Raw genomic sequence first — 26,876 nt, 5'->3', positions numbered from 1 at the left:
GGCCTAAATGAATGTTTTCTTTATTTGGTGTAATTAACTGATGCTTATGTCCCCTGGCCATCCCCTAATTCATATGCTGAAGCTATGAGCCCCCAATATGTTGATATTTGGAAATGGGGCCTTTGGGAGGTAAGTGGGGGTTAGATGAGGTCATGAGGTTAGGGCCCTGGTCTGAAGAGATTAGTGCCCTTATGAGAAGAAACACCAGAGACCTTTCTCCCTCCATGTATATGCAACAAGGAAAGGCTTGTGCTCACACAGAGAGATGGTGGCCGTCTGCAAGCCAGGAGAAGACTCAGAATGAAATCTACATTGCTGGCCCTTTGAACTTAGACCTCATCATCTCTAGAACTGAGAGAAATAAATTTCTAATGTTAAAGCCACCCAGTCCATGGTGCTTTGTTATGGTAGTCCAAGCAGACTACCAGATCGCTCTAGGCAGCACAGAATCACCTGAGGATCACCAGTAGGCCCCACACCAAGCCTGCTGAATCATAATCTCTGAGTGGGTGATAGAGCCGGGTGCCTGACCCTTCTAAATCCCTGGTAAGGTATGATTTAAAAAGCTGCTTAGATACGGGTGCAACTGTCTATACCAGATACTTCTGAGAATGAAAGGGAGTGTGATAATTATGCCAGCACCACAGATGCAAACTAGCATGTATGTCACCTTGATCTTGAGTGATCCCAAAGCACCCGCTGCCTCCCAGTTGCTGATGATCACTGAGGCTTTGACCCTGGCTCTGGAATCAGAGAGGACAGAGTTAAAATGCCGATCCCTTCTTACATAAGCAGTGGGATCTTTTACTCTTAAAAAAAAAAAAAAAAAAAAGAATATGTGATCCTCTTTGCTCATCTGCCAAATGTGGGTAGTAATTTTCATCAGTTTGTCTTTAGTATCTGAATGGTTAAAACATTAAAAGTATTAGGCATGAATCTTGACATGACTGGGCCAATCTCATTTAGAGTGCAATCCTGAAGTTTTAAGGTAATAATGCAAGTAATACTAATGGGTAGAGATAAATTTAGTTTTTTTTTCTCATATAGCTTAAATATATGAAAGTACAACTCCTTCAAGCAACCTAATATCTGATGCGCTGCTTTTGGAAAGAAATCCTTTTTAAAGGCAGTTTTGCAGTTGTAAGTAAATAAATGGTTTCCATAAAGTTTACAAGTGACTCTCCTTTGGTTGTGTAATGGTGGCAAAGGATGGCAGCTCAGATATAAGCATCCTTTCAAGTCTTCTTTCTGGTTCTACTGTTTTTCTCGAGGAGACGCCATGACTTTTCAAACAGCAAAACTGTCTATTATTCTCTCAAAACAATTAACACAAAAACTTTTGAATTCAGTGAAGGTCAGAGGATTAATAGGTTTTATCTGCAATGTGTTTGAAAAGCTAATTAAGGCTCCACATACAGCAGTGGAGACTGGGAATACAATATTTAGCTTTTCTCGACATGACCACAGTGAGCATAAGTGAAGAGAAAAAGACAAAGTGGATGTAGAAACTTCTCTGGCAGGAGGCAAATACTTTTTAAAGGAAATAAAACTAAAAATACTTCTCTTTTGACAGAAGACGCTTCTTTTATTTATTCAGTGAATGTATTCAGCATCTGCTTTATACTCACATTATTCTAGGTGCTGTATATTCAGTGTTGAACAAAACAGATATGGTCTCTCTCTCTCTTTTTATTATTTTTAGATTAGAGGCAACCTAACAAAGAAGTCACGTTAAAAATTAATGAAAAGATATTTTAATTGTTAACAATGGGAAAAAAGGAAATATTCTTTGGTTCCCCAAAACATTATTTAGCAAAACTGACTTAACCAACCAACTTAAATATTGACATGAAAACAAGGGTGTTATTTAAAGTCATTATAACAAAATGAAACCCATTTCCCTATACTTCTTTTATATTCATTTGGTACAACATTCTTCTTCCAGTTAAAAGACAGGAAATAACAAAGACCTTGAAATCCTCCAGGGAACACTATCTGCTAAAGAGAGTATGTTAGCAGATATGGGTTTGTTGTCTTGCTTTGAACCTTGGTTGCCACACAAGTGTGTCGTTTCCCTTTATAAAGTTCTGAATGTCTATCTTGTCTGAATACATCACGTTAGGTCAGCCCCCCTTTATCTTTCACCAGCACTATTTTAATAGACTTGAACTCTACAGTATTTATTAAGATTGCCTCCCAACTAGTATTTCTCTTGGTCTTTCCCCTGACAAAATATTAGCAGGTTAATATTTATGTTATGCATACACATATTTATAAACACACATATGATCACGCCAATCCCTTGCTTTTATACTTCCAGCAGCTCTCCACTATCGGCCAAATGAAGTGTAAATTCGTTAGGCATACACTCAAAGCTAATGATCAGTTTCCTTTTTAATCGGTACCTGGTTTCCCAGTTTCACCTCCCACTCTTTCCCCTTCTGTTCTTTGTCTATACTCTACACAGACTTTTCTCTGTCTTCCTTCCACCTAATCCCTCTCGTGGGCCCTCAGCCATAGGAGGGAAAACCCATAACCCAGCTCTGCCCAGGCATCGAGCATGTGACCAAAGTTTTGCTAATCAGTGTGTTTCTTGGGAATTTTGAGTTACAGGATTTTCCCTGGGATTTAGTATTTAAAGGAAATGTAAGCCTGAAGCTTACAAAAATCATTTTGCAACAAGGTGCAGAGAGATTACATGAGACTACAGATAAGGAATAAACTGATGAGAGATGGGGGGGGGGTGGCAAGAAATCAAGACGGAAAGCCATGATAATACCATTTATTCCTTCCTTTGGACTCCCAAGGAAAGTAATCCAATGGATCTTTTTGTGTAAATTAGTTTGAACAGAACTCATTATGATGAATCAGAATTCAAATGCTCCCCACAAAATAGTGGGCACTCTAAGTATTTTTTAAATAATTGATGAAGTCCCCATGATCTTCACATGAAGATTGTAATGGCAAATCATTGCTGCTCACAGTTTACACAAGGAGTAACTTAAGATATAATAGTTGAATAAAATTGTACAAGCTTATATAGCAAAAGTTATGCCTAGCAAAAGAAGCATTTGGTATTTTCAGTACTTACTACCTAAAGCTAAATTCTAGATTACAAACCCTTCTAATTTCCTCTGCTTATCTCAATAGTGACAATTATCATAGGTTTTTAAAACTTCCTGCATCTATAATAGATACTGAAGATTATAATAGAGAGGATATGTGTTTTTAAGGGGCTGTTAGGACAAAAATGGCAAAAAAGTTATAACAGGAATAAAGTACATTTGCAACAGAAAGGATAGTGAGCTCTTTCTAACTACAGTTACTAGAGAAGCTAATAAATATAACAGCATTATGGGATGTTGTATTATCTCTAATTTGTCTTCAGCTGACTCACGGTGCTTATTAATAGCTTGGAGAGATAAACATGTTGTTAATTTTATACTCCAGTTATAAAATGACCTCTTTTCAAATTAAAAGTCAAAAAGAAAGGCAGGTTTAAACTCAGAATAAAATTAAAAGAGTCATTTGGGTTTTATTTTCTACTTTTCTTTATAAAATAATACATATGAGTCACCAGTATTTTTAATAACAAAAATTTTTTACTATATTAACACAAATGTTTTCTGGCAAGCAAGTGCTGAATTGATGAATATAGTTTCCTTTCTAGGTCTAATTAAATATATACATATTTTTTCCACTCTCTAAAGCATACTAACATGTAACAAGCACCTATGAACAAATATCAGGGAAGAATTCTTTCCTATTTTAAGGATTCATGCAGCAACACAAGATTCATCAAACATAAAATTCTTGATATAATTTATCAACCTGCATGATTCGAGTTTTTAGAATGCTATAGCTATTCTAAACCTGCATGGAAATTTCATTTGGTAATGAATATTTAGGTTGGAAATGACAGAATCCCAGCATAAACTAACTTGAACAAATGGAAGAACTAACAAAATGATGTAACCTAATGGCAGGAGGTCAGGAAAAGGTAGTTTCCAAGGACACCAGGATCATAGGTTTGAAATATCTTTAAAATTCTACCTTCATTCTTTGTGTGTGTCAGCATTATTTTCAAGACTGTCTGTCACAACAAGAGTGTAAATGTAACCAATGACATTCCCTGGACTCACGTTACCTAGTTTCATCACCTTAAAGGAAGAGATCATCTTTCTTTTGTCCTTTGTAAAATATCCATAGACAAGACTCTGGACCAGCTTGGGCCATGCATCCACACTCTTGGGTAGTATGGTAGGTACACTGGTGATGATAATTTGAGCCCTCATTTGAGCTACATGGTCAGAGATAAAGAGGACAGCCATTCACCAAAAGAGCATGATGACAAGAGAAGAGAAGTATCAGAGGGAAAAATTAACTGCCTACTGCCAGATTTTGTTGATATAATATTTCACCAGGCAAGAATACTAAGAGTCTTTTTTTTTTTGTCATTGTTCAGTTGCTATGTCATGTTCAACTCTTTGCAACCCCATGATGCTGTGAAAGATTGAGGACGGGTGGAGAAGAGGGCAACAGAGAATGAGATGATTGGATAGCATCACCGCCTCTATGGACATGAGTTTGAGCAAACTCTGGGAGATAGTGAAGGACAGGGAAGACTGGCATGCTTTTAATTCATCTTATTTATAAACCCTCCATGACTGGATTCCATGGCATCTAAGGTTACTTTAGATGCCTAGGGTTACCAATGCATCGTTTAAATGCAACAGCATATTAAAAAGCAGAGACATTACTTTGCCAACAAAGGTCTGTCTAGTCAAAGCTATGGTTTTTCTATTAGTCATATATGGATGTGAGAGTCAGATTATAAAGAAAGCTGAGTGCTGAAGAATTGATGTTTTTGAACTGTGGTGTTGGAGAAGACTCTTGAGAGTCCCTTGGACTGTAAGAAGATCCAATCAGTCAATCCTAAAGGAAATCAGTCCTAAAAATTCATTGGAAGGACTGATGCTGAAGCTGAAACTCCAATACTTTGGCCACCTCATGCGAAGAGCTGACTCATTAGAAAAGACCCTGATTCTGGGAAAGATTGAAGGCAGGAGGAGAAGGGGATGACAGAAGATGAGATGGTTAGATGGCATCACTGACTTGATGGACATGAGTTTGAGCAATCTCCAGGAGTTGGTGATGGACAGGGAAGTCTCACGTGCTGCAGTCCATGGTGTCACAAAGAATCAGACACAATTGAGTGACTAAACTGAGCTGACCAAGGCATTAAACTGAATGAAATCTCTCTCTCAGCTCACAGTCTTTAACTCCTTCCTGCCTTACCTCCCCTTTGCATTCCTAATTGGTTATTCTGGCCTACTTCTTTCACACTGACTTTCACACATTCACGCTTTCTTACTAAGACTAAATATTTCACAGCGCCCATTTTATAATAAGGTTGAAATGCTGGCTTTTTTCATCTGCATTATATTTTTATGGGCTCGCTATAAGTAAGGAAGAATAACTCATACATTAATTAGCTTTCTGTGTGTGATTTTATTAAAAGCACTTGCTAGCTAAAAGACCTCACTTTGACTGTAGCTCTCTTTTTTGATAAAAACTTGAGTGAAGCTAAAATTCATTTGAAACAGCAAATTCAAATTTGCATATAGTTGTGAATCCCAAATGCTGAAACTATTGGAAATAAAACAAATTTATTTAAAAAAAAACCAAATGCTTAGAAATGGTAGGAACATATGGTTAGAATCTCAAGTTAATGACCTTGGCATACATAAGTACTACCCTGGAGTTTTCTGGAGCCCTCAGTTCATGAAGCCTTTTACAGCGCTGTGGAAACTAGATTTTACTCTGAGTGAGATGGAAGCCTCAATAGAGGTAGAAGTAGATGGAGATAGGTCTTCATTGGCCTGGAGTCTCCATAACTATAATGAGTGGAGTCTCTTTTTGACATGTAGCATGAACAAGAAATAAATTTTGTCAAAATTGCTGAAATTTTTAGGTTTTCTGTTGTTATACTGTTACAGTACGACTTTGCCTACAGAAATAGATGATAGTACCTGAATGAGGATAGTTCTTAAAGACAGTGAGAAAGGCCCTCTATGTCAAAGGTAAAATTTACAGGATTTAACAATGGATTGAGCAAGAGAAATAAAGGAGTCACTGGTGACTAGAGAGATTTGGGTTGAAGCAGAAAAAAATGTCACAATAATTTCCTGACAAGAGGAAAAGAGAGTGCAGGGAACACTAGGGTATGTGTACATGAAGATTTATTTTTTATAAACCATATTAATTTGGACATGTGCAACAGATATTTAAATGGAGATATGGAATAGGAAAGTGGATAGGTGAGTGTGGAACTGAGGGAGATATAAGAGCTGGAGACATATATTTGAGACTCATTATCCTAAAGATAATATTAGAACCATGGAATTGTATGAGGTCACATGAGAAGTGAGTACAGAGAAAGCGACATAGGAATGAGCCCTGGGTTGCTTCCACTTTTCGATGCCAGAAAGAAAGGAAGGAAACCAGCAAAAATAGACCTAGAAGGAGTGACCAGAATGTTAAAAGGAGAAAATACTGTCTCCTTTTAAGAGGCTGAGTGAAGGAAGAGGGATCAGCCATTAAATGCTCTTGAGAACTGAGGATTCACATCTGGATGTGGCAATGTGGAGGTCAGCAGTGCCCTTAACGAGAATTGTGTGAGTTCAGAGGCCTACATACAGTGAGTACATGCGAGACTGGAAGAAGAGTGTGGACAACCCATAACAAGTTTAGTTTCTAAAGGGGATTTGAGAAATGGGACAATAATCTGAGACAAATTGCTGTCAACAACAGGAAGTGCATTTTAATGTATAAGAGATGTTATAGCACATTAAAGGCTGCTGGGAATGACCGGTAGAAATCAAAATGAATTTGCAGAGCAAAGAATTGCTGGAGAAACATTCCTGAGCTAGCAGACCAAAATAGCTTATTGTGCACAAGTGCAAAAGTTGTTCTTGTATGAACATTTTACTGTATTGTATTGTATTGTGTTGCATTGCATTGTATTCAGCCAAGAAGGCAGGAGCCGTTAAGGAGATGGATGAAGTACGTTAGTGGATTCCATGGCCAGAGTTCATGGAATCTCTCTTCTAATTTTTATTTTCTAAGGGAACTAGGAAACAAGATGTTCAGCTGATAGAGAAAAAGGGTGAAAGGGTGAAGAATGATTGAAAAGGGGACAAAAACTTGGAAATAGTAGCCTCAGAAAGGAGAGAGAGAACTCTTAGGCTTCCATTCCTAAAAAGGTAACAGAATCACTTGGCAGCACCATTTCAAAAGATTCAGTATTTACTTGAAAAATGTCCACTGAACCACTGGATGTGAGGCATAATAGAGCAATAATAGGTAATATAAATTTCTAATAATATAAATATAGTGAATATACCTATTTTTAGGAAGAAGAGGGCCCAAGTATTTCATCTATTCTTTTAATAGACATATTTCACATGTTCAATGCCCTTTTGTGTTTTTTTTTGTTTTGTTTTCTCAGCCCTTTGATTTGTGTAACTTGAGTATGTACCCAACTCTACATCAGCACAGTGTCATTCAGGATAATTATTTTTATCTGCCTCTGATTCTGAGGTATTTTAGCAATGGCCTTTTCATTTGTTCATCTTTTTGACTTTTTGTTCTATGATAACATAGCTAACAGGGCTATGATTGACTTACATAATTGCTACTTTTTTCTCCTAAAACTGAAATTGCTTCAAGGGGAAAAACATTTCTTTTGATTACAGAAGTATTATATATGCTCTGCCATGTCTTCTTCATAAGTAACAGGCAAACTTCTTAAAACATAATCACAATTCATGTTTTCCAGCTTGAAAACTCTTGCTGTTTTTAATTTTGAAACAATACAATCTTATGAGTCTCCTTAAATTTAACATAATTATTCTCCTTGTAAGATTAACCTCCACAAATCACAGAGACATACCCATTCTCTTGCTTGAAAACCTGGAATGTTAGACTTCATTGACTGAAAAGACTTCCTATATTATCTTGAACATCCCATAGCATCTTCTTTTAATTTCAACCATTGAGTCCCAACCCTCAGGGGTAGTAAAGAGTAAGTACACCTAAATAGGAGAGCATATTAAAGTTATAAACATGGTGACATCCACTCTGGTTTCTTGTTTCCATATTAAATGCCTACATTACCAAAGTAGTCCATTCAGAATATAATCTGGTTTATTTTTTTTAAATCTTTTCTAAAATTAAAGACCTTATCCAAAGAAGGTTCTAATACTACAAGGTACAGTGGAAAGATTTCACTCTTTACTCTAGACCGTAATATTCTGATTGATGAAATCTGCCATTTCATTTGCTTTTGGGGGACTACATTACATTACATTAGTCTGTTTTGAGTTGCTTTGTAAAACACTTAAGTATTTTCTTCATGGATGGTAGCTAAAAAATTTCTTTATACTATTCTGTAAATAAATTAAAAAATAAAATAAAATGATCCATCTTTCCAGTAGCTAGAAATAGCTTCTTGAAGGGAATTCTTACGTCGTTGGGTTTTTTCCTCACGTAGTAACTATTCCATTTCATTGTGGTGTTATTATCCTAATTTAGCTTTGATGGAATCAACATCATCCTTCCACTCTCAGTCCAAATATCTTGGACAAGTTATTTAATTGTTCTGATTAAGGGATAGGACCTATGGTCTAAGCTAAAATAATCAGATTATTCCTTCACTCTCATTACAAGGGTTAGCTCAGGAACAAATCTGTAAGGACCAATATGACTCAATTCAGGTTTTCTATTTGAGCGCTCAGGAGGCCAATCTACTATTTTTCTCATAGGACATGAATAGGAGAGGATGCAGGGCAGGCCATATCTGATATGGCCAATTTGCAACCACATGGGCCAATGTTAAGGAAACAGTCTAAAAATGAAGAGGGATAAACCTCATCCTAATGATATCATTTGACCTCTAAGTCAAGATGAACTCAAAGACACTTCACTCTGAAACTGTATTTGCAAAAACCAGTAAATTCTCTATTTCAGAGGGTCTGCCATTTGTGAAAGTAAGTATCTCTAGTGATAAACCACTGTTAAAATTTTATGAGTTCCAGTCTCTTGACTGTTTAAAAATATGATAAGTGCATCTAGGTCAAATGCCTTATTACATAAGCCTGTGGCATCCCTGTTCTAAATCTCTAACAGGTACCAACATATTAAAAGAGACACAATTTCTCTACTTACACTCAGTGTGAGCTCTTATATTTGCCCTACTGTGATAGTGCTCACAAACCCTTATAAATGTCTATCTGCCTCTTTTCTAAGGTCTTTAAGAAGAAGTACCATGTCTTTTGGGGCTTCCTGGGTGGCTCAGTGGTAAAGAAATTGCTTGCCAATGCAGGATGCATGGGTTCTATCCCTGGGTCAGGAAGACCCCTTGGAGGAGGCCATGGCAACCTACTTCAATATTCTTGCCTGGGAAATCTCCTGGTAAGAGAAACTTGATGGGCTACAGTCCATAGGGTCGCAAAGAGTCAGATACGACTGAGCACGCACACACCACATCTTTTATATTGCTATGTCTGCAATATTTAGCAAATTTCCCTTGCAGATGTTATGCACTGATTAAATATTTGTTGAGTGAAAGAAGGAAAGAAGACATAATTTCTACAAGAAAAAGGAATCAGACTTACATCTTCTTTATTTCCTCCTTTCTTAATGCCTATCTGCAATATGATCTCAAGAGAATTAGGATTAAAAAAAAAAGAAGAGGAAGAAGAAAGAAAGACAAGTAAAAGTCACTAAGGCAATCTACAATCAGCATTTCCTAGAGCTGGAAAAGATGTCAAGTGGTTAAAGACAGTGAGCTTTATCTGGTGAACTTCTTAGTGCCTTTACTCCATTACTAACTAGTAAGCCCAGCCAAGACACTCAACTGCTCCAACCCTGCATTCACCTTTCTATAAAACAGGTTTTATAATACCTACCTCAAGAGTTGTAAGGATTAAATGAGAGCACAGTGAATAAATTTAACTGTCATTACTATCATTTTAAAGTGTCTTGATAAAAATAATTCATATTGGCTGTGCTCAGTCACTTCAGTCATGTCCAACTCTGTGATCCTATGGACATTAGCCAGCCAGGCTCCTCCATCCATGGAATTCTCCAGACAAGAAAATTGGAGTGGGTTGCCATGCCCTCCTCCAGAGGATCTTTCCGACCCAGGGATCAAACCCGCATTTCTTACATCTGTATCGGCAGGCGGGTTCTTTACCACTAGTGCCATCTGGGAAGCCCTTTATATACAGTATGTATCTGTTAATCCCAAACTCCTAATTTATTCCTTCCAGGATTATTATTCAGAGTACTCTGTCTTCCATTACTTTTTTCGTTAATGTGACCTGATCATTCATGAGAACACTTGTGATGGGCAAGATCCTAAGAGGGTCTCCAAGATTTCCTGCTTCCTTGGTGTTCAGGCCTTGCGTAGTCCCTCACTTGGTATATATAGTAAATTTCCTACCATGGTTATGTTATATGGCACATGCATGTATGTCTAGTTGCTCAATTGTGATACCATGGACTGTAGCCTGCAGATTCCTCTGTCTATGGGATTGTCCCGGCAAGATTACTGGAGTGGGTTGCCATTTGCTACTCTAGGGGATCTTCCCCACCCAAGGATCAAACCCACATCTCCTGTGGCTCCAGCATTGGAGATTAATTCTTTACCACTGAGCTACCTGGAAAGCCCTCATGATGGCCCAGCTTACTAAATTATTTTGAATATCTGCTTTTGGAATTCCAAGAGAGATGGAATTGAGTGAGATATCATTTTGAAATGTTTTAAGCTTTACTTTCACTGAAAGAAAAATCTTATAAAATTTTAGGATGTATGATACAAAAAAAATTACTGGGCATTTTGCATCTATATGCTAAAATCACAAGGGAAACTCAGGCTATATAATTTTCCAATAAACTGGCCAAAATCATACCATATTAAAAAAAAAAAAAACTCTTTCTAACATTTCACTTCCTGTCCCACTCTGTATAATCTCATTAAAATTTAATTTATGGTGCTTGGAAGAGAAAATGTTTTAAATTTTTTTGCTTGTTTCTTGTTTCTTCAGAAAATACTTTATTCTGAATATAAACTGCAATCAAAATAATTTATGTAATATGGGTACAGGAAATACTTAAATATCATGATGTGGATGCATACAGGGAAGAAAAATAGTCTACTTATTCATTCTTTTTCCTATGTGTTTCAATCCTTCTTGTTGAAAACACTTCACAGATCAGAATATAACTCCCTCATACTCAAGTTTAGGGTTGATTTTATTTCTGTCTTCATTGAGAGGGTAGTCTGGATTCTTCATAAGAAACATTAAAAAGATTTAAAAATAGTCTTTTTGTATACTAGTTTACTTTTCCTAGGCCTGAATAAAATTTATCCTGAATAATTTTTAATATGAGCTTTTCCCTTTCTGAGTTTTAAAAATTTATTTTAAAATTCTTTTTTTTAAAGTGAAACTCCTTTGTGTCCTTTCCGCTTTGAGCCCAGGCACACTTTTGTTCTGTTCAAACGAAAGCGAGAACCTGGGGGATTATCTCAGAGATCCCACAGCATGTCATGACGTTAAATCCCTCTGAAGTATTTCAGCTTCTATCCGGCTAATCCAGATGTGATATAAGAGGCAATCTAGGATCATCAGAGGTAACAAGTCAGCTGACTTTTCAGTACAAAACTTTTCAGTACAAAACTCATCCTCAAAAGAATGAGCAACTATTGTCTTACATGATTTCTGTGATTACAAAACACTGGAAAATAGATTCTCTTGACCTCAAAGCAATTCAAGCATTGTAAATGTTTTTTAATATAGTCAAGCTGCTATCATCTGAACTCAGACTTGCACCCTAATCTATTTGGGAATGAAAAACTTACTTAAAAGTAATCTACTGTTGCCCTACAATTTTGCAGCAACCTGAAATCAAGGCTTGGAATTACTAATTAGATGAGGTCCTATTTATACCAGAGTCCCAATTATTTACTCGTCTCAACAGTTTTTAAAATAAGTTCATCTAGAACATTCAGTTCAGTTCAGTTGCTCAGTCATGTCCGACTCTTTGCAACCCCATGAACCATAGCACGCCAGGCCTCCCTGTCCATCACCAACTCCCGGAGTCCACCCAGACCCATGTCCATTGAGTCGGTGATGCCATCCAACCATCTCATCCTCTGTCATCCCTTCCTCTGCCTGCCCTCAATCTTTCCCAGCATCAGGGTCTTTTCAAATGAGTCAGCTCTTTGCATCAGGTGGCCAAAGTATTGGAGTTTCAGCTTCAACATCAGTCCTTCCAATGAACACCCAGGACTGATCTCCTTTAGGATGGACTGGTTGGCTCTCCTTGCAGTTTAATATAATTGTTCCAATATCACTCCTAAGTGTGTGAAGTATCTGTATAATTGATATTAACTGATAAATTGCCACAGAATACATAGAACCCTAAAAAAATTTATTCTAGATTTCAAATTGTCTAACAAATAATGACAAGCTGATGGATTTGTCAAATCTTGCCCAAGTGGGCATGTACAACATATAAAATTCAAATACAACATAACTCTCTACATTCAAGTGCTTTTCAAATATAAAAAAGATGGAGTGAACATAAAAGTTATAATCTTCTCAAAATACTACTTTGGAAAATAGAAGGTTGCTCTTTTAAACTGAAACTTAACAGTGAACACATATGAAAGATACCATATATTATCTTGCCAACTATATCTACACACAAAAAATTATTTTTAATTACAAATAAATATATTGTCACAGTCTGTAAATTATTTTGAGCTCTGGTAGGTAGAAAAATATATTAGAAAGGTTTCTTAAAATAAAAGATGATAGCCTATGTTTGGGAGGCATAGTTTTTAATGCTATGTTTAAAGTTACAAGGCTCTATAAAGTATTTTCTACAGTTTCTCAATGACAAAGGAAGATCCTCGATGGAGAAATCAAATAGCTAAAGGTTTTAGTTTGTTCAGAATTTAATAGCATCTGCCTTATGGGGCTTCCCTTGGTGGCTCATATGGTAGTGTCTGCCTGCAATGTGGTAGACCTGGGTTCTATCCCTGGGTCGGGAAGATACCCTGAAGAAGGAAATGTCAACCCACTTCAGTAGTCTTGCCTGGAAAATTCCATGGATGGAGGAGCCCAGTAGGCTACAGTCCATGGGGAAGCAAAGAGTCAGACACGACTGAGCAACTTCACTTTCTTTCTTTCCTTCCTTCTTATACAGTAACTGAAAATATTTTATGGAAATAGATATAATTTTTCATTTAAACAGCACAAGCTGGATTAATCAGATCTAGTTAACTTATTACCACAAAGGCATTTTAATGTAAGTTCTAATGGAGTAATATAATTGATTTTTTAAATGTATTTATTTTTAATTGAAGGATAATTGTTTTATAGTATTATGTTGGTTTCTACCAAACATCAACATCAATCAGCCATATGTCTACCCATGTCCCCTCCCACTTGAAATGAATGATTTTTTTTTTGTCATCCAGTTTCATTTATTTGAATTTTATATAGCATAAATATGTTATAGATAGATACAACATATTTAGTATATTGTGTAACATTTCCTCAATCTTGCATGCTAAGTTGCTTTAGTTGTGTCTCACTCTTTGAGACTCCATGGACTGTAGCCCACCAGACTTCTCTGTTCATGGGATTCTCTAGCAAAAATACTGGAGTGGGTTGCTATTCCCTCCTCCAGGGGATCTTTCTGATCCAGAGACGGAACCCACATCTCCTGCATTGCAGGTGGATTCTTTATATACATTGCTGTATTTCACAAACTTACCTTTTGGAAATCAGTAAGCATCAAGGACACAGACACATATTTTCTAAAACCGAGTCTTTCAATTCAGAATGCATTACTATTGGAGTTTTAGTTTTACCACAACAGCCTCCTAATCTTATATTGTATATCTTGCAAATGTATATCTTCCTTCCTAAGGCAATCTAGATGAATGCTTCATAATTTGAAAATATCAACTTTTTACTACTGGAGGTCTGTGGTGCTATCTCTAAAATAGGCAGATTTTTTTCTTACCTATGAGTTTATCAAACAATTAATTCTAAATTATCTATCTCTTATGTTTTCAGTTATACCTCATCCCTTTAAGCATCAGTCTCTCACAAATCTGTTTATCAGGCACTAAATTCACCCCCCAAAGCAAAATTGAAGAATCTTTACTCCTTATACAGCCACACACATGCATATAAAAGAAAGAAACTCACTACTTTCTTCCCATTTTTGGATCTCCATTCCAATTTGGATTTATCCTTTCACTGCTCGAGTCTTTTCTGTCATCACATCAGGCCTTCTAAGTTACATTCACCAAGTTGATAATTTTTAACTTCTTGAAACATCCATTTCTGAACTGTCTCTATTACCAAACCCTTTGGCTTTTCTTTTAACCTCTCCAGCAATTCCTTTCAGTGCCGATTATTTTATTTTCCATTTTCTAGTGTCTAGATGTTGGGAATTCCCCAGGTCTTGATTCTGTATTCTGTTCTCTTCTTCTTTTGACACAATCTCTCCAGGTGATCTCACGTGTTCCCAGGACAATAACTGTGGTCTATATGGATTGCTGTTTTTATGGTTTCACTACAGTATCTGCCCTGAATCCCAGACCCGCCTCACTGACTGTTCGGAGTATAAGGGCTATGGAGCCACACAGCCAGGGTTCATGTTTTGGTCCTGACATCTACTAACTGTGTGATCTGAAGCGAGTTACCTTACCTCTCTGTGTCTTGCTGTGCTGGGCTCAGTAGCTCAGTCAATTCCAACTCTTTGCAACCCCCATGAATGGTAGCCCACCAGACTCCTCTGTCCAAAGAATTTTCCAGGCAAAAGTACTGGAGTAGGTTGCCATTTCCTACTTCAGGGGATCTTCCTGTCCTAAGGATCAAACCCATGTCTCGTGAACCTCCTGCATTGACAGGTGGACTCTACCACTGCACCACCTGGAAAGCCCCTCTGTGTCTTCAATGCCTCAATTTTATAAGGATTATTATAAGAGCTTATTTATTTCCCACAAAGATTGAATGAGTTAGTATGTATGCTGCTGCTGCTGCTAAGTTGCCTCAGTTGAGACTCTGTGCGACCCCATAGGTAGCAGCCCACCAGGCTCCTCCGTCCCTGGGATTCTCCAGGCAAGAATGCTGGAGTGGGTTGCCATTTCCTTCTCCAATGCATGCATGCATGCTAAGTCACTTCAGTCGTGTCCGACTCTGTGCGATCCCACAGACAGCAGTCCACCAGGCTCCTCTGTCCACGGGATTCTCTAGGCAAGAATACTGAAATGGGTTGCCATTTCCTTCTCCAGAGTTAGTATGTATAAAGTACTTAAAATAGTTCCTGATACAAAAGTTGAGAAAATGAAAGGAATTTGGGGGGATTTCCTGGTGGTCCAGTGGCTAGGGCTCAGCACCTTCAATGCCAGGACTACTTCAATTCCTGGTCAGGGAAGTAAGATCCTTCATGCTGCACAGTGTGGCCAAAAATAAATTAATAAAATTTTAAAAAATGAATGATGCTGTGTCACATATACCTGAAACAACACACTTGAATTCTAGGTTTTTTCCCTCACAGCTGTTTTCATATAGGCTTCCCCATTTCAATAAATGACACCATCTTTTCACTGGTACACCTCTTCTCTTTTCTCCCTCTAACCCTATTATCTAAATGGGAAAGTACCTGTATTAAACACAAATCAAAATATATCTCTTCACTGTAAATACCCTTTAAGAGTTTCCCATTACACTTTTAATAAATTCAAACACCTACGCATGTCCCAGGTAGTGCAAGTAGTTTAGAATCCGCCTTCCAGTGCAGGAGACTCAAGAGACATGGGTTCAATCCCTGGGTCAGGAAGATGCCCTGGAGAAGGAAATGGCAATCCATTCCAGTATTTCTTGCCTGGAAAATTCCATGAACAGAGGAGCCTGGCAGGCTACACTCCATGGGCTCGCAAAGAGTCAGACACGTACACATGTCCCTGCATATCCTGATCCCTTGTACGTCCTCTCACACAAATCATACATATACATACTATCATATACACACCACATTCACACATCACACAAAGATGTCCTCATCAATGGCTGGATCCTTCCAGGATACTGGATTACAAATAAAGGTCTCTGAGAGAGGCCGATGAACCCATTGTTCCCATTGCTATTGCCCCAGATTTGTTTCCTCCAAGTCTCTTACCCCGTGTTGTACCTGTGGACATTATGTTTTCTTAGTCACTGTATGCCTCCCATATCAAACTGTAAGCTCCATTAGGTCAGGACTTAATTGGTTTATCCACCTTTAGGTATACTAAGCCCTTGGTACAATATAATAGGCATTTAATGACTATTTCCTGTAGGAATGCATGTAAGAATAAATGAGTGAATTAATCCTTTTCTTGTAGCTTATTTCAGAAACGTCAGTCTGGTTTTTCAGGATCCTTTTTATCATTCATACTTTTATTCAGATAATTCTTGGGAAAAAAATCACGTTGCTACAGTTTAGGAAAAGGATAAACTACATTTGTGTGTCTCGTGAGCACCTTAAATTGCCCAATTTTATTATGTTGTTTGATTGAGCCATCTTTTGTAGCTTTTAGGGGAACTCAAAGGTAGGTTTAGTCATTGTACAATTCAGGTCTTCAAAACCATTTCATATATGAATTTTATCTTCTACAACATTTCTGAAAGAATCTTTATTACAGACACATTGGATAGCCTCTTTCAACTTCCATTCTTTCCTCCTTCCAGTTGAAAAAATTGGAAAGCAAAAAAAAAAAAAAAAAAAAAACCCTGTCTTCTGGACTCCCTTGCAGCATATTAAATTTTATTATTTAGATGCTCCTATAGGAGACTGAAAAAAGGCAGGACTGCTTCAGCAAATAAGGTCACTCTGATGTGAGTAAGTGGCTGAGTCTGGCCTCAACACTTTCAGCATCTAGTCTGTGGGTGTGAAATGACAGGCCTGGAGGCAGCTTTGAAGAACAAGGCAGTTTCCTGGACAACTGATAATCCTTGTTGCTCCATAATCCAATGTAGTCTCTTGATACCAATTTTTCCTGTCCTTACAATTTTTTGTGCATCCAGTTCCCTTTACATAACCCCTACCGCTTGTATTATCTAGAGTGGTATGTATATCTAGCACTTAAGCCTGATACGAACATAAGGAAGATTTTAAGGTTTTATTTCCTTTCTTCTTTGCTTTTTTAAAAATAGTATTTCTTCAGGGTGAAACATATCTCATAACACTGTAAAAATATCTTGGTGATTTTTTTTTCATTTCAATCAATATTTTTAGAATGACGTCTTTGGGTTTTTTCACCACGGACAATTTCAAATATATACAAACAAGAAATTATTATACTAAATCCCAATGTATCAGTTATCCAGTTTCAATTCATAGGCTGGCAACTTTATATCCTATAAAATCCCACCTATCTTTTCCCTAATAGATCACTATCAAAGTGTGATTTGCCAGTTTCATGCATTAGAAGCTCTTTTATCAAACAATAGAACTTAAGCCTTAAATTCATTTGCATCTATATAATAGTAAAATATAAATGTAATAAAATAAAATAATAATATAACATACAAATATGCTATATAATCATACTAATATGAACATTAATAGAAATGTAAAAAAACACTGTGATAAAACCCATATATTAAATAAGCATCTAGGCATATTTTACATCTTGCAGATTTGCTACTATTTGGGACTAGAATAATGCTATCAGATGTTCTGTCATGTTCTTCTAACTATTTTAGGAAGAAATAACATACCAATTGCAGCTTTTTAAGATTTTAGGTTATTCTCAATTTCTCTTGTTATCTCTAGAAATTTTTACTATTTTCATAATTAGTTTCAAACTGGCTGTTTTTAAAGCATATTTCTCTCACATGAAAATATAGTTGGAGAATTATTAAACTCTAAAAAGAAACATGGACTTCCCTGGTGGCTTAGACAGTAAAGAATCCACCTGCAACGTGGGAGACCTGGGTTGGGATGGTCTCCTGGAGGAGGACACGGCAACCCACTCCAGCATTCTTGCCTGGAGACTCCTCATGGACAGAGGAGACTGGCGGGCTAAAGTCCATGCGGTCGCAAAGAGTCAGACACGACTGAGTGACTGAGAACAGCACAGCACAAGAAGAAACATGAGTTGGAGATCAACACTAATTGAATGTCTGTCTGTCTGTCTCTCTCTCTCTCACACACATACACACAGAATTTTGAGTACGTAGAAGTTGTGTTAACACTCAGTTGCTCAGTCATGTCTGACTTTGTCATCCCATGACTGTAGCCCACCAGCTCCTCTGTCCGTGGAATTTTTTAGGCAAGAATATTGGAGCAGGTTGCCATTTCCTCTTACAGGGCATCTTCTCAACCCAGGGATTGAACCTGCGTCTCCTGGGTCTCCTGCCCTGGCAGGAGGATTCTTTCCTACTAAGCACCTGGAAGGCCATTTGGAAGTTAAGATCTTGCAAGCAAATAACTTGTGCATATTTTAATCAGGAATTTGAACTGATTGGTAAAAGCCAGTAGTATTTCATGTAATTAAATGTAAAAATTACATATAAACAAACTGAAAACTGATTCCAGGGACAAGCTTGCTTTTTCCACACTTGCTGAGCAGCCCTCCCCAGATATGCTGTGCAGTCGCCCAGTTCAGTCCTTGCTTCAGTGGATGAGCACTGGCCTTGCAGGTAAGGATACTGGCATAATTAGTTCTCTTGCCAGTGGTGTACAGTCTCACTCTGACATGACTTCTGTGCTAATAACACAGGTCTGCCAGTAGCAAAGAAGTATCGGATTTTCCCATCACTCTGAACAAAAAGTGTGGTGCCTTTACCTTCAAAAACAAAATTCAAATCAAAACTACCACCACATACACACCATTGCGTTTTGCCGAAAGCATTTTTCAGGATTTTGCATTTTCATACCTGTGATAAAGACTTTGACAATTCTAATTCAAAACTTTCCTCTGCAAACACTTCAGTAAAACTGATTGCTCAGGTAAAACCTTGTTTCTCTTTAGCGCTCAATCATATAGCTGTCACAGATACAGTGACAAGCAATCAACTTTCAGTATCATCACGTGGTCAGAACTGTTTTCCCTTTCTTATGATAAGATACATATTTCACCAGGAGAATAAAGAATGCTTTAAATAAAACAACTGAATGTTCAATAATAAAATTAACATAATAATAATAATTCAAGTTCAAAGTAATTGGCAGTCAAGTCCCCAAATCAAAGAACACATGACTGTCTCTTCCTGGATTATTTCATGAGCCAGGCAGTCATGTATTTTACAGAATTTTTACCCTACTTACAGCACGATGTAGAGGTTTTCTGTAATTTCTATTTACTACTTACTAAGAGTAATCAATGTCTATTTTGTCATCCTATGATCTCCTTTTTCAGAGTCCCTTACCACATTTTTTCCCCAACCAATGCTATGACTACTTAAGAGAAGTCTTCACTAGTGGCATCCAGCCCAGCCTGCTCTCCCCACACCATGTCCTACCTTGGAGCTCTCTTCAATTTCACCTTCATTTAAGCTTACCTACTGACTCATTTTCAATGGCATTGTTTTCAGCTTATTATCACACAGGGAAGATCAGGAAATCTCTTTCGCTTTGTGTTAATATAGCTCAGAGGAATTCATTTGTTACCCCATGCACAAAGGCCCTAAGAGATTTGCATTTTAATAGAGGACAATTCTTTCATAACTCAAAGAAATGGAGTTTCTCTAATGGGGGAATTTCAAGCATCACTGACAGTAGCGGAGGAAATATTGGGGTGAAAATACACCAAATGATAATACTTGAGACAACTATCTTTTTCACCTAGATTTAAGCTTAACTTGAATAAAAGCAGATATTCATGTTTGAACAAGAGTAAAAGCAGAACTAAATGTAAAGCAAAGATCTACACTGTTGAACAACACTACATCTTCATGGAATGCATCATTATCTTTGTGTTCTTCACTTCTCATCTTTGTAAAGTCAAGTTAAACTATGTAGCTCTTCTCAGCTTCATTATGTCTTGACAAAGATGGCCTTAAAGTTCTCCTCAGCTTCACTAAACTTAGAAAGGCACCTTTTGATCCTTAGGCTCCTGACCTTTCTTTTCTCGTAGCATTTACTTTAGCAAACTTGTACTTGTAAATTTCTTCTCTGTTCTTTCAAGACATAAATCGTCTTAAAAGCCTTCTTCCAATTTTACAACCCAGAGTGCTTTTTTCAGAGATGTAGGAGCCACTTCCTTGAAATATAATCATCAAGAAAGACAGTACATCCATCTCCAGGTTCTGTAGGAGGGTAGGAACCTAATCCCTTGGGTACCTTGCTCCAAGTTGCAGAACTACTCTCTTGACTTGAAAACAGAGAAAGTTCAGTCTCCTTCTGAGTAAGCTCAATCAGCAAACACAGATGGCTTACAATACCTCCACCCCTTTCTAGCTCTTAAAAACTCTCTTGCTTTGGTTTCAAAGAAACAGAGTTCAGAATAAGTACTGGTCTCTCTCTCCTATTGCAATAACCTTGAATAAAGTCTTCTTTATCTGTTTAACCTTGTCCTGAGCATTTTTTGCTTTGACATCCTGTACATGGACAGACTTAAGTACCTATATTAAATCTGTTTACACTGACCCAAGATTCCTTCATTAACGAGTATCCTGAACATAATCCAAGGAAGCAAAGAAAGTACAATACCTTTTTTTTTCACATCCATGGCAGTTTCCTTCTCAGTTTTCATTTTGACATCTTCTTTTTCTGGCAGTAAAATGAGAAAATTATAAACATCTGTTTAATTATCATCTATTTCAGGGTACATTTTACTGCCATTAACATCCAATTCATCCTGTATAGAGTGATTCTAAATTAGAGTCATAGTCACGTCAAATATGAGTGAACTAGCACCTCTGTAACAGAGCAGTGGTTTTGGTGTGCCCTCCCTTCAGGGAAGGAACAAGTTTGTGTTAAGTCAAAAAAATAATCTCTCATGATTGTATGAACATTAGATAGCATTGTTAATTATGATATAATCCAACAGTTTTTCTAAAGGATTTTAAAAGGGATATATTGAGTGTTCTCTGGGTTATCAGGTTACCACAAACATGTCAAAAGCTCAGAAAAGCCTTGAGATCATTTGGGACTCCAGCTGCACTGTTTGAAAAACATCACTCAAAAAGAACAAAATAGCAAACCAGTCAACTAGTTTCTTTCCCACATATTCAATAATTAGCTCTTTTGATAGGTCATTTTATTAAACTAAATTGAATAGTAATATTCATATATTATATAATCAAGAAAAGTAATGAAGTAGAATTGAGAATCATTACTAAGGAAGGAAAAAAGTTATCAGCAATACATTTTAAGAGTGTTTAGGCTTGAATTTTCTTTTAAAAATTGATTAATCTCAACTTTAGTTGGAATATTTATATTTGTTTGCTAAAAACAATAACAATAAAATTGTTAAGGGAATTTCTTCTTTTTTGTTTTGATTTATTTTTATTAGTTGGAGGCTAATTACTTAACAATATTGTAGTGGTTTTTGCCTGCATTGACATGAATCAGCCATGGATTTACATGTATTCCCCATCCCGATCCCCCCCCCACCTCCCTCCCCACCCCATCCCTCTGGGTCTTCCCAGTGCACCAGCCCTGAGCACTTGTCTCATGCATCCAACCTGGGCTGGTGATCTGTTTCACCCTTGATAATATACATGTTTCAATGCCATTCTCTCAGATCATCCCACCCCTTGCCTTCTCCCACAGAGTCTAAAATACAGAGTGAAGTAAGCCAGAAACATAAACACCAATACAGTATACTAATGCATATATATGGAATTTTAAAAGATGGGAACGATAACCCTATATGCAGGACAGAAAAAGGGAACTTCTTTCTTAGAAAACAACAGCTTTAACAGTAACATTACAAATGGATACTAATTAAGATATGTTAGCTTTAAAATTGCTTACCTTTCTTTTTTGTTTCAGAAGTCACTTTCTTATCAGCTTTCTTCTTTTCTTCTTGCTTTTCTAGAGAAGAAATTTAAAATATTTCCTTTAGGAAAATTTAGTACAAAAGGAAAATCAAGTTTTGAAAGAAGGATTACTGTTAAAGTTAATTCTGCCTCCAGATAGTTTTGTGACTTTGAGCAAGTGATTTAATCTCACTAAGCCTTATTTTCCTCTTTTGTAACATAATAGTACTTCCTTTAAAGTTAGATAATGTTTACAAAACATTCTGCACAGCGGCTGGCTCAAAGCAAGTGCATGCAATGGTAGGCTGCTAATATTCTTTACAAAAAATGAAAAAGATAGTTCAAGTTTTCTGAACCAAACAATTGTTTGTCTAGTGCCTAAAGTAAGATATTAACACTGGAAATTAAAATATAATTTCTGAAGAACAGTTCTGCAGGTAAGCTAAAAGAATTACTTTTTGTGTTCATATGTTCAGTCTCCTTAGAGATAATACATTAGGCCATTGTGTGTGTGTTCGTGGCTCAGTTGTAGCTGACTCTCTGTGACCCCATGGACTGTAGCTCACCAGGCTCTTCTGTCCATGGGATTCTCCAGGCAAGAATACTGGGGTGGGTAGCTATTCCCTTCCCCAAGGGATCTTAACAACCCAGGGATCGAACCCAGGTCTCCCACATCGTGGGCAAGTTCTTTACTGCCTGACTCACCAGGGAAGCCCGCAGTAGGCCACTGATGATATCTATCTTGGTTTTACTGTTTTTCAAATCTGCCTCTTGTCAACAGACACGTGGAGTCTGGTGACATCTGTCTGGCACTGTACTGGGGACATAACTCCCACTGCCCTTTCTGAGTGGCTATACCAGTCCGCGTGCTCAGACTATCTGTTCACCCAGAGGTTGCAGTAAATCTGACTGACACGTAGAGTGGTTTGACAGTTTGTGGGGCCTCTAGACTTCTTCATGGAAGATTTCTCTTTCAGAGATCTGAGAAAACCTTGGTCTGAGGGGCAGAAGGAAACTCAAATGGTGGCCAGTGATAGCCATGTTAACAACTAGACATCCCTGGACATTTTTCTGGTAAGTGTTCTCATTTCAAATAACAAAATCATGTAGAAGCACACAGTTGTTAAAATGGAATATTCAGTACTTTTAGGTTTGAGGCAGCTATAAGCACAGTTAATGTCGGAAACTGGCTGATTTTTACTTTCAGTTAGTAGTGCGATTTACCTTATATTTGAAATACCTTTCTGTTTGTCATTTGTCTCTTCAACTCAAGTATAAATGCCAGGCGTTCAAAGATTTTCATTACCCAGGACTATTATGAGATTGTTACTATGCTGAAGAAATTCAATGTGTAGTTCTAGTATGAATGCTTAAGTTGCCTACTAATGACTGCATCTTATTAAGTACAGGAATTAATTCATTCCCTTAGGTATAGAGATTTTTTACCTACAAGATCAAAGACAACACTTTCTTTAAGTGTCAGAAGTATAATTTATAAAGAATCTGTTTTCATGACTCCTAGAGATAAGTTAGTGTGGTAGGGAGAAATATATTCACACTCTGTCTAAATGTATCTACAGTGTACCATTACAGCTCATCTAATCAGAAGTAGGAAGTCAAGAAGTCACATTTTGATAGTTCTAGAGTCAGAAATAAACCCAGTGAATTCTACTTTGCTTTTTCCTAAAGGTTTATCCATATTAAATATGTAAATCATGTTTAAAATTCTGAATAAAGATACTTTTGATTTAAGTATCAGTACTTTCAGCTTCTCTGGGGGAAATTTTATGTTGCAGGAAATTTTCCATCTTATCTAACTAGATACATATGCCAGACAATTAAGTTGGCATTTGCTAATAAACATCACCATCAGATGCCATGTGCCAGAAAAGGAGTTAATTAACACACAGACTAACTGTAAATATTTCTTAGCCTATCTTAAAAATCAATGCCATAGTCATGATAAGATCACAATTTAGTATCCAACTTAGTATCTGAGTCTCTAACTTTCATAATGTAGATGAATAAATATTTTATTAAAAAGTTCATGCCAATTAGTTCATCTTATATTAAACTTGGGAATGAAAGTAGGTATTTGAGACCATAAGATGGAAGACATTCTTTTCATTTTTTTTAAGAGAATTACTTTGTGTAATAAATTCTACCCTTTATATTAATATAGCTGGGATTTTATTGTGGTGATACAGTATCCTTGCCTTAGTTCAGATTGATTAACGCTTCCATTATACACTCTTCCTGTGATTATGGCCATACACTGAAAGAGTCATGAATAAGAACAGAAATCCACAAAAAGCAGGTATAAATAATGTACTTTAATAACATTTTTATGAATTAGACCTTTAAGCTGTCATTATGGGACTTACTTTTATTCATGGTTAATTTATTTAAAATATCAACTTCTGAAGATCCCTGCATTTCTTCAAGTACTACCATCTATTCTCTAGGTGATCTGGCAGCAGAGAAATTAAGTTTTTCATTTATAAAAGGTACAACAATTTAATTATATCCTTGGGTATAAAAGTAACCCATGTTTTTTATATAAAGACTCTCCTTCCCTTGACATTTTTCTCCTTCAGTAGTCAACGATACTCCTTTCTTTCCACCTGACTATGCACCCACATACCCAATTTCCTCCTCATTGCTCTCCTCCAGTAGTTTGCTGTTTTGTTAGTAACAGCTCGAGAAGAGTTAGGACATTTTATATCATTGGTTCTCAGAGGGTTCGCAATTAAGAGTGTCCATAGAGTGTGAACTTATCAGTATACTGCCTGTCTCTGGAAAAGTGTCATAGGCCGGGAAATGATGGCTCTATCTGGTAGGGATCACAGGAAAGACTGGCTGAGAGAGAAATCCTCTCCACAATAAGCAGCTCTGAGCCACAAATATGTTATTAGCTTCTGCATAAATTAACATCAGATGAAAGAAAAATTAAATGACTTACTTTTTACTTCCTAAGCCCTTACAATGGGCTTTTCTCTTGCTTTTAAATGTTTTCATGCCATCTCAAAGCCAGAGAATGCACAATAGTTAATTATAATTGTAAAGCTTTTGAAGATGCCTGTTCCTAGCAAAATGAGCAAACAAATGCAAATGCTTCATTTTCATCTTATGTTTTGTTCTTCCCCCTCATGCCTTTCTTGTGTAGAGATTATCCAAAATTTACATGCTTTTCTAACTCTCTGTGGCCAGGACTGAAGTATTCTTGGTCCCAGTTAAGTAAATAAGGACGTGTCTCTTTCATAACAATGCATTCCAACACACCTCTTTACTGTCACCTTGTTTCTTTAGAGTGGCAGAGGTGGACCTGGAGCCCCAGTCACAGCACATCATGGAAAATTTCACATAAACAGATACACTAACGCCTATCAGAGTTTCCCACTGTTATCTACAGAGAGGAATGAAACAAGAGACAATGGAAGGGTGCTAGCAAGTGTGACTTTGGTCTGAATTCTGTCTCTGACCCCTTCTGGTTGTGACATTGCAACGTGCTGTGACACATTGAGTTTCATTTACCTCATTTGAAAAATGGAACTAGTAAAATCTACCCTGCCAACTTATTGTGAAGAACCTGAGCCAAAGTGCTTGGACAAGAGTGGATGTTCAAAAAAATAATGATAGCATATATTACTATATTTTTGAAACAATCAAAATCTGACCATATAAAATCTTCAGCTTTTCTAAGTGCGATATTTGTTGATCTGAGTAAATGCACATTAATTCTTATTTTTCTGTGTTGAGGGAGGCTGTATCAGGAATATTACATATTGTGAAACTTTTAAGAAAAAAATAGGTAGGAATTAACACGTTACAAAGGGGCAATGTGTTGGAATGAAGAAGTGGATTCCAGTTATTCTATAACTAGCAGTTTCTGCATAATGTAACTGTAAGCAAATCTTCTGTCTTCAACCACAAAAGGCAGGAGGAATGAGTAGAATATACTCAAGTCTCTCTTCACTTGTCTATTCCTTTATTTCTCCAAAGGAAGTATGTCTCATCTTGCATTTATTTCTTAATTTTTCTGAGAACAGTTAACTTAAAAAGCTTTCAATTTGTAAATAGCTGCTTATGTTCTCTGATTGCTATGACTTAAAATTTTTTAAGGCTAGAGAAAAGTCCATTTTTTAGTGTTAACGAATATGTTTATATTTATATGTATGCATTATATAGAATACATATATATGTGTATATAAAGTCAGATGATAATAGGAGTCAGAAAAAAAATACAAAGCTAGGTCTAGAGGGTTAGAGTATGAGGGAATGGGAGGTGGCTTTTTTTTTTTTTTTGAAGAGGAACAGGGGTATACCTTTTTGAATGAGCACCATTTGAAAAGATGCTTGAACAAAAGTAGGCTACTAGGGAGAAGAATTTTCCTGCAGAGGAAGAATATGTGCCAAGATCTTGAAAGGGGAGCAGTCTAGCTATATTCAAAGAAGGGCATGGAGACCAGAGTGGCTGGGGAGGCAGATTTAGGAGGAGAGTGGGAAGAGAAATGGTCAGAGATGAGCTGGGACAATCACATTGAATCTTGTTCACAACAAGAATTCCCCATTTTATTGTGAGTAAGGTAGGAAGTCACTGAGAGGTTTCAAGCAGAGTAATTACAATTGTATTATGATGAGTTATGTTTTGAGAGGAATTTTGGCTGCTGCTGAGTGGTGGGTGTCAAGTGCCCCAATGGATTGTGTGACCATATTGCAATGAAGACTAAGAAAGAAAAAGGATTCAGTAAAAATACTCTTTTTCATGTTTTCCTTTTTTTCCCCCCAAAATCACCTCCAAATTTTATCTGGGGC

The 26,876-nt window shown here is 36.9% G+C and overlaps 1 protein-coding gene across 27 annotated transcripts in view; it reads right to left on the bottom strand.

Annotated features, from left to right (window-relative positions):
* Positions 1 to 26,876, bottom strand: part of TRDN (triadin) — a 386,030-nt gene that overhangs the window by 170,165 nt on the left and 188,989 nt on the right. For all 27 annotated transcript variants that reach the window (XM_070449854.1, XM_070449856.1, XM_070449855.1 and 24 more), the window contains 2 exons: positions 22,057 to 22,116; positions 20,788 to 20,847 (listed from right to left, as the gene is read on the bottom strand). In XM_070449854.1, coding sequence (XP_070305955.1) covers positions 20,788 to 20,847; positions 22,057 to 22,116 — 120 coding nt within the window. The remainder of the gene's footprint in view (positions 1 to 20,787; positions 20,848 to 22,056; positions 22,117 to 26,876) is intronic.

This window comes from Odocoileus virginianus, chromosome 19, assembly GCF_023699985.2.
Source record: "Odocoileus virginianus isolate 20LAN1187 ecotype Illinois chromosome 19, Ovbor_1.2, whole genome shotgun sequence".
Classification (NCBI taxonomy): Eukaryota; Metazoa; Chordata; class Mammalia; order Artiodactyla; family Cervidae; genus Odocoileus; species Odocoileus virginianus.
The sequence above is the reverse complement of the archived record's forward strand: the minus strand, read 5'-3'. Positions and strand labels throughout refer to the sequence as shown.